The sequence below is a fragment of the Pristis pectinata genome, chromosome 34 (assembly GCF_009764475.1).
Source record: "Pristis pectinata isolate sPriPec2 chromosome 34, sPriPec2.1.pri, whole genome shotgun sequence".
NCBI classification, from domain to species: domain Eukaryota; kingdom Metazoa; phylum Chordata; class Chondrichthyes; order Rhinopristiformes; family Pristidae; genus Pristis; species Pristis pectinata.
In genome coordinates, this window is record NC_067438.1 from 10138270 (window position 1) to 10152750 (window position 14481).

General features: G+C 47.2%; 2 protein-coding genes across 2 annotated transcripts; one reads left to right on the forward strand and one right to left on the reverse strand.

The window, feature by feature from the left end:
- The first annotated feature begins 578 nt into the window (after positions 1–578).
- LOC127585860 (zinc-binding protein A33-like) lies at positions 579–7868 on the forward strand. Its single transcript, XM_052043564.1, has 5 exons — positions 579–940; positions 3348–3545; positions 5476–5498; positions 5608–5717; positions 7280–7868. The coding sequence occupies exons 1-5, from the start codon at positions 590–592 to the stop codon at positions 7840–7842; spliced, it is 1245 nt and encodes a 414-aa protein (XP_051899524.1). The 5' UTR covers positions 579–589; the 3' UTR covers positions 7843–7868.
- A 1311-nt stretch (positions 7869–9179) lies between these two features.
- On the reverse strand, positions 9180–13200 carry LOC127585862 (FK506-binding protein-like). The gene is made up of 2 exons (XM_052043568.1): positions 13066–13200; positions 9180–10770 (listed from the first exon to the last, which is right to left on the reverse strand). The coding sequence occupies exon 2, from the start codon at positions 10660–10662 to the stop codon at positions 9727–9729; it is 936 nt and encodes a 311-aa protein (XP_051899528.1). The 5' UTR covers positions 10663–10770; positions 13066–13200; the 3' UTR covers positions 9180–9726.
- Positions 13201–14481: the final 1281 nt, after the last annotated feature.

Consider the following 14481-nt stretch of genomic DNA (forward strand, 5'->3'; position numbering starts at 1 on the left):
CATCAAAGTTTTACAACATTGTACCAAGCTGATAAAGGCCTGTATCCCGTATGCCTTCTTCACCACCTTATCTACCTGTGCTGCCACCTTTAGGGATCCTTGGACCTGTCCACCAAGGTCCTTCTGCTCCTCTCCAGGACCCAACAATTCTTGGTGTACATCCGACCGCGATTAGACCTCCCAAAATGTCTCACCTCGGCATTAAATTCCATCTGTCCAATTTACCATCTGATCGACATCCTCTGTAACCTCGCCACCAACTACTCGAGTCACCTGAAAACTTACCGATCACACCTCCTACATTCATATCCAAATCGTTAAAATATATAACAACAAGTCATTAAGGAGCAGGGTCAGGATTGTTTGATCTTGATGGATTGGGGAAGGTTATTGAGTTACAAACACCGTTCGCCTGCATTTGACCCCCATCTCCAAATCTCTATCGGGCCAATTCTAAAAGACTGGAAGGGTTGTCTTTTGGGGAGGGAGGGTTGAAAGTGGATTACTCTAGTTATTCTGACCCGCCTCCTGCCTCCGAATGAAGAAAACGAAAGTGAGAAGAAGGAAGTGCCCTCGTCTGCTCGCCCCAATGGCGACAATGAACCATCTCTTAAACCTGAGCAAAGATCTTTCGTGCTCCATCTGCCTTGAGTTTTACCAAGACCCCGTGTTCCTGGACTGCGGTCACACCTTCTGCGAAGCTTGCATCTCCTCCTTTTGGGAGAACGGCGAGTGTTCGTGCCCGGAATGCCGACTCTTCTTTCCAGAGAAAGTGCTGAAGCCCAACAGGCAGCTGGCGAGTATCGTGGAGAACGTCCGAAGCCTCCGGGACAGTTCGGGGGAGAGAGAGTGGGGAGAAACGCTGCGTGGGTTCCGTGGCACCGGAAGGAACCAGCCGGCCGGTGCCCAACGCCTCCCTGCCTACGCTGCAGCTCTCACGGTGCGGGATGTGTCCCTCTCACCCCCCCTGGCAATGGTCGCTGAACCCCCTACCTGCTTCGGTTTCGGTTTTGTTTGGTGTTTGGTAACTCGCAGTCTGGCTGTGGTGGATTCCTGACATGGCATCTTAAAGTTTCTTTTCCCCTTTCAAATGGCCCGGTTTATTCCCTTCAGGCCGATGCCCAGAACCACCTCCAGATCCCAGTCACAACCTGCGTAGGACACTTCACCCTCCTGTCACTTTGTCTTTTGTGACCTCTCGTCCTTGACCCCTCCACCAACGGGAACGATCTCCCACTATCCTCCCGCTGTCCTACATACTTTTGTCACGTCTCCCTTCTCTGAAGGAAACAGTCCCAGCCCCTCTAACCTCATCCCAGGAACCATTGGTGGGAACCGTTTGTAGACCCTCTCTGACGTCCTCACATCCTTCCTGTAATGAGGTGGACACAATACTCCGGTAGAGGCCTGACCAGTGTTTTATAAAGGTTCAGTGTAACTGCTTTTATATTCTATGCCCGGAGAACTGTGTATGGCTTATTAACTGCCTGCTACTTTGAATGACATGCTCCAGTACCCAGGTATCTCTGTCCCCGCACCCCTTTTAGAACAATGCACAATCAGGGAGACCTTGGGCTTCGTATCCATCGTTCCCTGGAAGTGGCAACACACGTCTGGGATTGGGATTGGGATTGGTTTATTGTTGTCACTTATACTGAGCTACATTGAAAAACTTTTCTTGCATACCGTTCGTACAGATCAATTCATTACACAGTGCATTCAGGTAGTACAGTGCTTCGTAGATCACAAGTGTTGTTAAAGTTCATCGTTAGGAGGGAGAGAATCGAGCAGGTGGGTTTATCCTCACTGGAATTGGGATCGGTATTGGTTTATTATTGTCACTGGTACGGAGGTACAGTGAAAAACTTGTCTTGCATACCGATCGTACAGGTCAATTCATTACACAGTGCAGTTACATTGAGTTATACAGAATGCATTGGTGTAGTACAGGTAAAAATAATAACAGCACAGAGTAAAGTGTCACAGCTACAGAGAAAGTGCAGTGCAATAAGGTGCAAGGTCACAACAAGGTAGATCGTGAGGTCATAGTCCTTGTCATTGTATAAGGGAACCGTTCAATAGTCTTATCACAGTGGAGTAGAAACTGTCCTTAAATCTGGTGGTACGTGCCCGCAGGCTCTGGTTGATAGGGTGGTGAAGAAGGCAGATGGCATGCTTGCCTTCATGGGTTGAGACACTGAATATAAAAGCTGGTTCATCATGTTGCAACTCTGCAAAACACTGCTCAGCCCGCGCTCGGGAGCGTTGTGCGCAGTTCTGGTCACCGCACTATAAGGAAGGGTGTGACTGCACCAGAGAGAGGGCAGAGGAAATCACCAGGATGTTACCTGGATTAGAAGATAGGCGGACATAAAATTACGAGGGGCATAGAGAGGGTAGATCTTTTTTTCATGTGGTTAGGAGTATCAAAAACAGGAGGGCATCAGATTCTGGTGAGAGACGGGAGTGAAGTTTTTTGTTTACACAAAGAGTGGCTGAGATCAGGGACATGCTGCCAGAGGAGGTGATGGAATCAGATCAATTGCTATGTTTAAGAGGCAATTCAGCAGGTATTTGAATAGTCAAGGCATAGAAGGATATTGGTCTATCATGGGAAAGTGGGATTAGTGGTGATGGGCGATAGAGTCAGTAAGGACATGGTGGGCTGAATGGTTGTGCTGCATGACTCTCTGACTGTGGTATACATATGGTACAGTGTATACCCCTAAGTTCCCTTCTCACTAAATGATGAGAATATGGGGAGAAAAGAAAAATAGGATTTAAGATAAATCACATACTTGGATCAAGAGAAGGTTCGTTGTTTAGTTTTTGAACCTAACCTAGACTTTCTAACCCTGTGGGGACCTTTTTTGAATTATTTTCAAAATCTCTGATTTGGGGACTAAAACACAGATATTGGCTGACACGGTTATGTTTTTAAAGGGTTTTCCTTGTTGTTTTTTCCCATCTAACAGCTTCGGGTTTTGGTAGTGGGAGTAGATTGTTTTTATAATAAAATATTTCAATTTTTTTTTCCTTTAATAACTAACTTCTATATGTGATTATTAATTTAGAGTATTGTAATCTAAGTATGATTTAATACAACGTATTCAGTAGTATTTTTATTCTCTTGATGCATGTACTCTTTTTTTTCATGGATTCAGTAAAAATACTGTAAAAAGAAAGATAAATCAGTGCAGACTCAGTGGGCTGAAGGGCCGGTTTCCTTGCTGTATCTCTCTGTGACTATGACTAAAATACTTGTTCACAATTTTCCAACTCTACCTCATGAGAAAGTCATCCAGCTCTTTGCATTTCCTATTACAAATGTGTTATTATATTTGCAGAGAAGGATAGATGAGCTCATGCACCAGTTTGAGGGGGAGTTTGCCGAACTGCACCAGATTCTTGACAGGGAAGAACACGAAATGAAACAAAGGCTCAGCAAGAGAGGGGAGGAACTACAGCACAGGCTGACGGCCAGTCACAGGCCAGCTGGAGATAACAATCCTTCTCTCCTGCAGATGATCTGGAATTTACTGAAGGTATGTATTTCACTTGTTATTGTTTAACCCACAACAAAATGAACATTCAGATTAGTTAAGCAGCCAAAAATCTCCCCCTTTTAAAAGAAAACAATCTACATGTGTAAGTTTATGAATAATTTGTTAATTTATGTTAATTTAAGTTTGTTAACTTATGTTTGTCCTCATCTTATGATGTACTGTGCTGCTGCAAAAAGCTAATTTTCACGGCATTTATACCCTGTATGCATATTTATGACAACAGTAAATGAACTTGCTTCTCTTGTTAAGACGGTTATCACTCAAGCTTTGGAAGGCGTTCAAACTTATGAATTAGGATCAGGTGCAGGCCACTCGGCCCCTCAAGAATGTTCCACTATTCTAAAAGGTTATAGCCAATCTGATTGTAACCTCAAAGCCACATTCCTACCTACCCACAGGAACCTTTCATCTCCTTGCTTATCAAGGATCTATCTACCTCTGTTTCAAAGACTCTGCTTTCATTGCCCTTGAGGGAAGAGAGTTCCAAAGGTTCATGGCCTTCAGAGAGGAAAAAAAATGCTTCATCTGTCTTAAAGGGGCAACCTCTTATTTGTAAACAGCCACCGCTGGTTCTAGATTCTCCCACAAGAGGAAACATGCTCTCCACATCCACCCTGTGGAAATGACACAAACAGAAACATTGCTGGTCAACATTTTACATCAATGCAGTTATTCAAAGTATTCGACTGGGGTGGATTTTTGTGCTTCTGGAGATTGGCAACAATGTGGAGTTCAAAAACAAACCATGTGTGGGTGAACTACAGAGAAGAACGGTCAGGTAGACACAAGGTGAAGGAAAGGGCAGAGTGCCGAGGCTCTGCAGCAGCTTTTTGTTGCTCAGTTATGTGCAGCAACAGGTCAGTGATCACATCAAGCTAATGTTAAACAATTGCATTCATCAAATGCACATCACTTAAAAGCATCCACTATGGTGTTTAGCATGATATGGTTTTGTATGGGGTGCACCATTGCTATCACTTTAGTCAGGACCCAACAGAGGTAGAAAGTCAATTTATATTGCCTTGATAATGATTCACCCCCAAAAGTAGGGTTCAGTTTGTTCTTTTATATCAGAGTTCAGCAAACTGTGGATTAAAGACTCTGGTACAGATGAATTTCATCTGGTTTACTATGGTACCAATGAGCAATGCCTGATATATTCAGCCTGATTTCAAATCCACTCAATCAACCCAAGGGGAAATTGGATGTAATGTCTGAAAGACAATCAAGTTGAACAGAACCTCTGTTAAGCTTCTGACCAGCGTTAAAATTATCTCCAGTTTAATTGATTGGGAAAGGCGAGTCAGGAGTAATTAACGAACTCCTTCATTCTTTATCTGCAGTCAGTTCCAATCCAGGCTACAAAGTGAACTTGCCCCTTATTTCTCCCAGGTACAACTCCTTGTTTTAAATAAATTTGATCTACTTCTCAATGGAAGGGACAGAAAGTTGTTGGCAGGGTATCTTCTCTTCCTCACTTTCTTGCTACCTTCCCCACTCCCCCCCCTCACTTTTAATCCAATATCCTAAATAGGGACAGAATAATATAATTTAGAAGAAATATTGCAATATATCCAACTTGTACTGCTTCAGAAATTATATTTCAGATTAATATTGAAGAGATCTAACCAATTGTACATCAGTCATAATCAATACATCTCAACTTGCTACAGAATAAAATTAGAAGCATGAACCCCCTCTGTTAGTGATGTTATGGGTGTTGGGAGAGGAGAGGTTGAGAGAAAAGGGAAAAAAAATCCCTCTAGTGTACCAAAACATTTATCAGACTGAAGGCTGCATCAGGGGATTAAATCTTAAGAAATAAGATATCACAGATCAAATGAAATACAAATATAACTGAAAATTGTCAAGTAAAACACCAAATTGATATTTTATGTTTTTATTTTAGGAGATTACAACACCCCAGGCGAGGTAAATACTTGTATTTTGTTCCTTGACTACTTTTGTGTTGCACTGTGAGAGCTGTGCAGAGTATGGACACAGCTATTAACAAGACTTACTGATCTTTCTGAAAATGCAGTGGCGAAACCAGGCAAGAAAACAAAGTTGTTAATGACATACTCACTGGTGAATTTGGGGGACCCCTGCAGCACGTGGTGTGGAAGCAGATGAGGAAATCGATTAAACCAGGTAGGCAGCACTGTTTGCTGGGTGCACAAAGTTAATTGTGGTGTTAACAACTTTGAATTTCCAGTCAGTTCCAGTTGAGAATTGGGACTGAAAATCAAAATCTTTATTGGCTGATTATTCGTTTGTCATGACACGGGAGGTCTTTCAGTCCCTCGAGTCTATGCCGTCAGAGGACATCTTCAAGAGTTGGCACCTCAAGAAGGCGGCATCCATCATTAAGGACCCTCACCATCCGGGACACACCCTCTTCTCGTTACTACTGTCAGGGAGGAGGTACAGGAGCCTGAAGACCCACACTCAGTGATTCAGGAACACTTTCTTCCCCTCCGTCATCAGATTTCTGATGGTCCATGAACACAACCTTGTCATTCCTTTTTTTTTGCACTAGTTATTTTGTAATTTATAGTAATTTTATGTCTTTGCATCATCCTGCTGCCGCAATTTCACGACATACAAGGCAGTGATAATAAATCAGAACAATCCCATTCTCTTAGTTCTCTTTAACCTATTCTCCCTCACTTCCCCGATTCTCTTGCTAATCACATACACACTCGGGGTAATTGGCAGTGACCAATTAACCTGCCAATCATTGGGATGCGGGAGAAGATTACAGCACCTGTAGAAGACCCATATGGTCAAGGGGAAAATATGCAAGCACCACAGACCACACCAGAGATCAGGTTCGAACCCGGGTCTCTGGAGCTATGCGGCAGCAACTCTATTAGCTGCCCTCATGTGGATTAATTCTAAGCAATGTCATCCTGCAGGGAACAAAATATTTAACCTTGCTCAGTAATATTTATTTGGTTAGTTAAAGTTGCTGCCTCCCAGCTCCAGAGACCTGGGTTCGATCCTGAACTTTCTCACATCCTAAAGACTTGCGGGTTGGTAGGTTGATTGGTTGCTGTTAATTAATCCTAGTGCAGGCGTCTTGTTATGAGAATTGAGGGAGGAATTGATGGGCAAGTGAGAGAGAATAGGTAACAGAGAAATAAGTCCGTGAATAGACCTGATGGAAATGGTCAGAGGGCTGGCATGGACTCAATGGGCTGAATGGACTCTTTCTATGTTGCAAGATAATATGAGAAAATATAAATTAATGGTAAATTTTAGGATAAGCTTTCAGGCACATTTATTAACTTTAGTTTAGTTTGGAAGTTGGGGAAGGCTTTGACGAAAGCTCTAGTGCTGCACGCTGCCTGAATTTAGGTGAACACGAAAAGCAGCTTTGTAGCCAATCAGGAGGGCCCCTCACCCTGATAAAATAGTTCTTTCCAGTAAGGGAGGCTGTCAGCAGTCATGCAGCTAGTCAGTTTCCCCTTCTCTAAGCCCATTTGCAGGAGCAATGGATGGGCATACTACACTGTTACAGATCAATTAAGAAACCTTGTCTCTACAGAGCTTAGTTATGCTGATATCAAATTCATTCAGTAATACTAGGTAATCTAGTGAAACTTAATATTTATTACCTGAAAGTTTACGTATAAATGTGTTCCTGGTACTGTGGTTTAGACTGGGTCACCTTATTGATACTAATGTGATATTTTCTTTCTGGCTTACAGCACTCACTCAATTGACCCTAGCTCCGAGTTCGGCTCACCCCAGGCTCATTTTATCTGAAAGCATGACCAAGATATGTGTTGGATATCTGCACCAGCAGTTACCGAAGAATTCAAAACGATTTCTAAACCATATCTGTGTGCTGGGATCGAAACGATTTACGTCGGGGAAACACTATTGGGAGGTCGAGGTTGACCAGGGGGCAAAGTGGACGGTTGGGGTTGTGAATGAATCCGTAAGCAGACACGAAATGAAAGACATGACTGTGCAGAATGGCTACTGGGTTATCAGTCCTCATGCAACCAACTGGATCCAATCACTCTTCAACTTCTTTGCACAGACAGACAGAAATTCAAAACATACTGAGCACCTTGAGCTCCAAATCAATCCAACAAAGGTTGGTGTTTATCTGGACTATAGGGGAGGGCAGGTGTCATTTTACAATGCCGATAACATGTCTCATCTCTACACGCATAGTGGGTCAATGTCTGGCACAGTCTTACCTTTCTTTGGACCAGGAATCTCAGCAAATGATCAAATGAGACTGCTTCAGCCATGGTGGTAAACTTGATTTGCCTCATGTTATGTAAAATAATGTTATTAGAATGAATCATTAAATAAACACTCTTAGCTCAGAGTACTGTGGAAGATTTAAGTTTGTTGTAATAACTACGAAGGAGGCCATTCAGTCTATCAGGTGCATACTGGCTCCCAGCAGAACAATCCCATTCCTTCCTCTGATTTCCCTGAACCCCTACAGCTTTGATTCTTTTGCCGTTAACCTACATTGGGGGCTGGGCCAGAGGTTTACAGCAGTCATAAGCTCCTCTTGCCCCTCCCACTTACTCACCTACACACTAGGGGTAACTTACAGTAATTAACATACCTGCACATCTTTGGGATGTGCAAGGAAAATGGAGAACCTTGTGGAAATGCATGTTTGCAGCAAGAAGGTGCAGACTGCACGTAGACAGCACTGGAGGTCAGGGCCTGTCCCTAATTGGCCTTCAGAGATGATTAGTTACCTCCTTGAGCCACTGCAGTCCTTCTGGTGAAGGTGCTCCTACAGTGGTATCGAGTTTAACGACTGAGACCCAGTGACGACAAACGGCCAGCAATAGATTTCCAAATCAGGATGGTGCACCACTTGGAGGGGAAGCTACTGATAGTGAGATCCCCATGCCCCGCTGCCTTTGTCCTTGGTGGTAGCAGAGGTTGTTGGTTTAGGAGGCACTGTTGGAGTAGCCTGGGCGAGGACCTGCAGTGCATTTTGTAGATGATAAAAACAGCAGGCATTGTGGATCAATGGTGGAGGGAATGAATGGTCAGAGTGGTGAATAGTCAAGTCAAATGGGTGCTCAATTCTAGGTATTGAGCTCCTTGAGTGCTGTTGAAGTTGCATCCGTTCCAGGCTGGCTGAGGGGTGTTGAAGGCCAGTCACTGTTTCCAGAAATCCATGGTATTGTATTCTTCAGTCTCTCTTGGTCCTCACCCGATCACAAACCATTCCCTTTGTTCTCTCCACACCTTTCCCTTCTCTGCTACTTAAAATATGTTTGATTTTTAACATTTTCTACTTTTGATGCAAGGTCAGAACTTGTTTTATTTTCCACAGATGCTGCTTGAATTGCCAAGGACATCCACCATTTTATTGTGCTTTCCATGGTATTAAACAGCAGTCCAATGCACATTCTCATTAAACTCCTCTCCAACCTGACCAGTAATTTACTCCAACATGGATTCAGTCTCTCTCTACACAAGCAGAGTACTGCAAATACTGGAAGTCTGTCACTGGTTACAATTAAGACCTTGCAATGGTGCAAGTGAGACACTACACCTTAGTAGCAAGATATGTTGTACAAAGACGAATAATCTTCACAGAAACATTCAACTTCATAAGGTAATTTCACAGGAAATTTGGAAGTTTAATTAAGAATTTTGATTGAACAGTACACATCACGGTTGCGGTCAAGGTATCCAAATAAACTTCTTTTCCCAAGACAGAAATGTACAAAAACAACATGCAAAATGTAAACACCAGTTAAACTCCGTATAGCCTCAGTGATTATCCAGACCACTTAAAGCAGGAAACATTGGAGCAATGAGTGACAGTTCCACTTAGCAGCTAAATCTTATCACAGTGTTTCAAGCCCCAACAAAATCTACAAACAAAACCTCAAGAGATTAGCTAGTTACTTTACTTTGAAAACTATCTGGATAATTAACAATTTCCCATCAAAATTTATTAACATTGTGGAATGAACAGAGGGCTTTTGTGCAAAGCAACTTTATAGTGGTTATAACCCCAAAGTACACAACAGTACAGTAAGATCCTTTGTAAACACATACATACTGATCCAAAAACATGAAGTCTTCCTGTATTCAGGAACATGTTTCTTAAATAAGACAGTTTTAGCAAATGGACAGTGTGTGCAAATGTTTGCCAGCCCTAGCTGAATAACTTACTCATTGCTTTGCCCAGTTTTTCATTTTGGGCTCTGATTTGTTTAGTGACAATTCTCAGTTGCTGCACAGCAGCTGTGTTTCCTGGCTCCAGCTTCAGCACCCTCTTCAAATCCCCTTTGGCTTTGTCAACCTCATTGATGGAGGCATAGGCCTGACCCCGACGGTACAGGCACTTCACGGAGTTGGGCTCTATCTCCAGTGCCTTGGAGCAGTTCTGGATGACGTTTCTGTACTGGTTTTGCTTCAGCTGGCAGGCAGCCAGGTTTGAGTACAGTGTGCACCTGACTTTGTTGTACTCCTCTCCTTTCTCGGGAGGGACTTCGTATTTCACTGACACCAGCAGCCTCAGCGATTTCGCGTAGCGCCGTGTGGCTCCAAAGAGATTCCCGTTTTTAAAATGCTCAGTGCCTTTAGTTTTGTGGTGCATTGCTGCTTGCCACTTTTCTTCGAATGTCATCTCCCAGGAGTCTTTACGGAGAGTCAACTCTTCCAGTTTCACAGTGAACTTCAGTCCATCAGCAAGGTCTGTACCTGCCTCCACCAAACCCGGAGCCAGAAGGACTTCACACTGCTCTCCCAGCAGCATTGTCTCAACGCATTTATCAATTACTTCTGCAAACCATGTATCACTTTCGCCAAGAATCAGTTCCGCCGACTGATTGATCCCAATTGGAAAATGCTTCCTTGAATCAAAATTGCTTGTGGGTTCCACCTCAATGCATACACGGCACCTGGATCCTTCTTTGGGTTTATCTAGCCCACTGCCGACCTGTAAAATCTTCTTCACAAAGGAATGATCTGGGCACGCCCAGGTGAAAGATTTTGGATGAATCCAATGATCTGACAGATTTCTTACTTGTTCCTGCCTATCGTTATTGTTGGTGGCCTCCAAAATCTCAGTCAGTTGGCTCGTTGCCATTATACTTCAGGTTGAATGACTGTGGCCCTCACACCATGAGGTACCCGGTGCCATGAATCAGGCAATGACGTGTGCCCAAGTGAAAATGGTTGTCATTCAGTACAGCTTCTGCAAAGTTGTTTTTAATACAAGTTAAAATGCGAGCATTCAAAAATAAAAGCATTAGTTAATCTTTCTGGGGCTGCCAAATCCAACTAATGTTTGCTTTAAAATTTACCAACTTGTGCAATGCAGTCTCAAAGCATACGTGTATACATACGCACACGGCCAAACCAAGATTCAAAGCACCTCACACTAAAAAAAAACCCTCTATCCTTTTTGCTAGTAAAAGATCGTGGAAAGGGTGAGCAGCTTCAAGTTCCTAGGCATCAACATCTCTGAGAAAATATCCTGGGCCTGACACATTGACACAATCTTGAAGAAGGCACTCCAGCAGCTCGACTTTGTTAGGAGTTTGAGGAGATTTGGTACGTCACCAAAGACTCTTACAAATTTCTATACATGTATGGTGGAGAGCATTCTGACTGGTTGCATCACAGCCTGGTATGGAGACGCCAATGCACAGGATCGCAAGAAGATGTAGATGGTAAAAGATACAGCATCTCCATCAAGGGCACAACCCTCCCCACCACTGAGGACATCTTCAAGAGGCAGTGCCTCAAAAAGGCAACGTCTCATCAAGGACCCTCACCATCTGGGACACGCCCTCTTGTTACTATCATCAGGGAGGAGGTACAGGAGCCTGAAGACCCAAACTTAATGATTCAGAAACAGCTTCTTCCCCTCCGCCATCAGATTTTTGAACGATAGATGAACCCACGAACGCTACCTTATTATTCTTTTTTTTGCACTACTTATTTTTGTAATTTATAGATTGTTGTCTTGCACTGCACTGCTGCTGCAAAACAACACATTTCATGACATAGAAGTCAGTGATAATAAACCTGATTCGGAAGTACTGTGATTACAACCCCACCTCTTCTGCCACACTGCACATCACACCCACTACTCCCCAGTCATCAACACCCACCCCAAGTCCCACATACCCTCCCTTCGCTGGCCTCATTAATACTCCCTCACCCACCCTAACCTCTCCATCCACTCCCATTCCAGCCCAGCACCCACCCCAAACCTCCCACTCTATTCTCCACACCACCGACACACGTGACCCCAGCCACCCTAACCCCCACTGCTGCCTTGCAACCCAGCCCACCACTAATACCCCCACAAACCACCCTACACCCTCCCTCTCTACCCAAACCCACGAACAGTACACCTCCCTCTACTTCCATCCGAGCTCACCATCCAACTTCCCACTCAACCACCCACACCAATCCTGCACCCTCTCACTTCACCCACACGACCCCACCCACCAACCCCCATCTTAGCATGCACGCTAGCTGCCACCAATGCTCCCACCCTAACCTCATACACCCCCCATCCACCCACCCACACTTCACTCCCATCCAAGTCCACTCACCCCCAGCTTCCCACTCTACCCCCTCACGAGCCCTGCACCTCCCTCTTTGCCCTCACACACACACTACCCCACCCCCTTCACCTTCCATCCTAGCCTGCTACCAATGCACCCAATCCATCCTCCAACCTCAACTCTACGCCTCCGACACAACTCCTGCACCTTCCCTCTCAACCCACACATCCTTTCACCCACCCCAAACCCCTGATGTTCCTCTCCACCTCCCCTCCCTCTATTCTGCTCCTCTCCCCACCACCCTCCTCCCATCCCCTCCCTCCCCTCCTCTCCCCACCACCCTTCCCCCACCTCCCCCTCCCACCCCAACACCCCATCCCCTCCTCCCCAAACCCCCCCCACCCACCTCCCCTCACCCCCTCCTCCCCCACGCACCTCCCCTCACCCCCTCCTCCCCCACCCACCTCCCCTCACCCCCTCCTCCCCCTCCCCAACCACCTCCCCTCACCCCCTCCTCCCCCTCCCCACCCACCTCCCCTCACCCCCTCCTCCCCCTCCCCACCCACCTCCCCTCACTCCCTCCTCCCCCTCCCCAACCACCTCCCCTCACCCCCTCCTCCCCTCCCCAACCACCTCCCCTCACCCCCTCCCCAACCACCTCCCCTCAACCCCTCCCCACCCACCTCCCCTCACCCCCTCCTCCCCCTCCCCACCTCCTCCCCCTCCCCACCTCCTCCCCCTCCCCACCCACCTCCTCTCCCTCCCCCTCCCCACCCACCTCCTCTCCTCCCCCTCCCACCCACCTCCACCCTCCTCACCCCCCCCCACCCACCTCCACCCTCCTCACCCCCCACCCTCACCCCCACCCCTTCCTCTCCCTCCTACCCCTCTCCCTTCCTCACTCCGACCCCCCCCCCCCACTCTCCCCCCACCCCCACCTTCCCGTTCTGTCCGGCAGCCGCTGCACTCACCGATGACAGGAGGTACGGACTCCGGCCCCGGTCCCGCCCAGCTCCCGGGAGACCAGCAACGCCGCCGCCACCGGTCCAGACCCCAGCCGCCAGCTTCCTCCCCCCTCCCCTCAACCGCCGGCCGCGGCCGCCGCCGCCATCCGGCGCCGCGACGTCACTTCCCTGGCAACGGCCCGGCGCCGAAGCGCTGCAGCGTCAGGGACAGGTGAGGGCAAGGCCCGGGGGTAAGACGGGTGCTGGTGTGGGAGGGGGGTGCTGGTGCTGGTGGTGGTGGGGGGTGTGGGGGTGGTGGTGTGGGGAGGGGAGGGGAGGGGAGGGGAGGGGGGTGGTGGTGTGGGGAGGGAATGGGGGGCGGTGGTGCTGGTGGAGGGTGTGGGATGTGGGGGTGGTGGTGTGGGGAGGGGTGGCGGTGGTGCTGGTGGGGGGTGTGGGAGGGGGGCGGTGGTGGTGCTGGTGGGGGGTGTGGGAGGGGGGCGGTGGTGCTGGTGGAGGGTGTGGGATGTGGGGGTGGTGCTGGTGGGGGGTGTGGGAAGGGGTGGTGGTGTGGGGTGGGGAGGGGAGGGGAGGGGTGGCGGTGGTGGTGTGGGGTGGGGTGTGGGATGTGGGGTGGGGTGGTGGTCTGGGGTGTGGTGGTGGTGGTGTGGGGAGGGTGGTGGTGGTGGTTGGGGGGTGGTGTGAGGGGTTGGTGATGGTTGGTGGGGTGGGGGTGGTGTTGGGGGGGTAGGGAGGTGGTGGGGGTCAGGGGGATGGTGGTGGTGTGGGGGAGGTTCTGTGCTGGAGGGCAGGCGGGCTCGGGTTGCTGCCGGGGACACTGGGCGAGCTTCGCATCAGCCCGGGGTTTGGTTGGGGGTGAGTGCGAAGGAGGAGATGCACCGCCTTTGGATGCTGCACCCATTACACAACAGTGGTTCAAAGTCAGTTTATTGTCATCTGCACAAGTCCACATCATCGAGTCACGCAGCATGGAAACAGGCCCTTCGGCCCAACCAGTCCATGCCGACCACGATGCCCCATCCAAGCTAGTCCCATTTGTCCAAATCTCTCTAAACCTTTCCTACCCATGGACATCCAAATGTCTTTTAAGTGCTGTTACTGAAAACATATTTTCCAGGTCATCAAACATTCCTTTGACACTGATGTCAAGAGTCAGCTAGAGGTTGAAGTTAAACTCACCATGGTATGCTGGAAACTTATATCCAATAATTCTGTTATATATTTTTAAATATCCATTATCCAATAAATCTAACAATGGGTTATGATGCATTTTTTTTTACTTTACATAAATGATTTTGCAGAAAATAATTCCATTGAAATATATGTACTGCAGACTTCACTTATTGAACGGTTCCCCTGCACGGCGAGATGGACTCCCGACCCCACAATCCACCCCGCTATGTGTGCACGGGTGCAATGAAA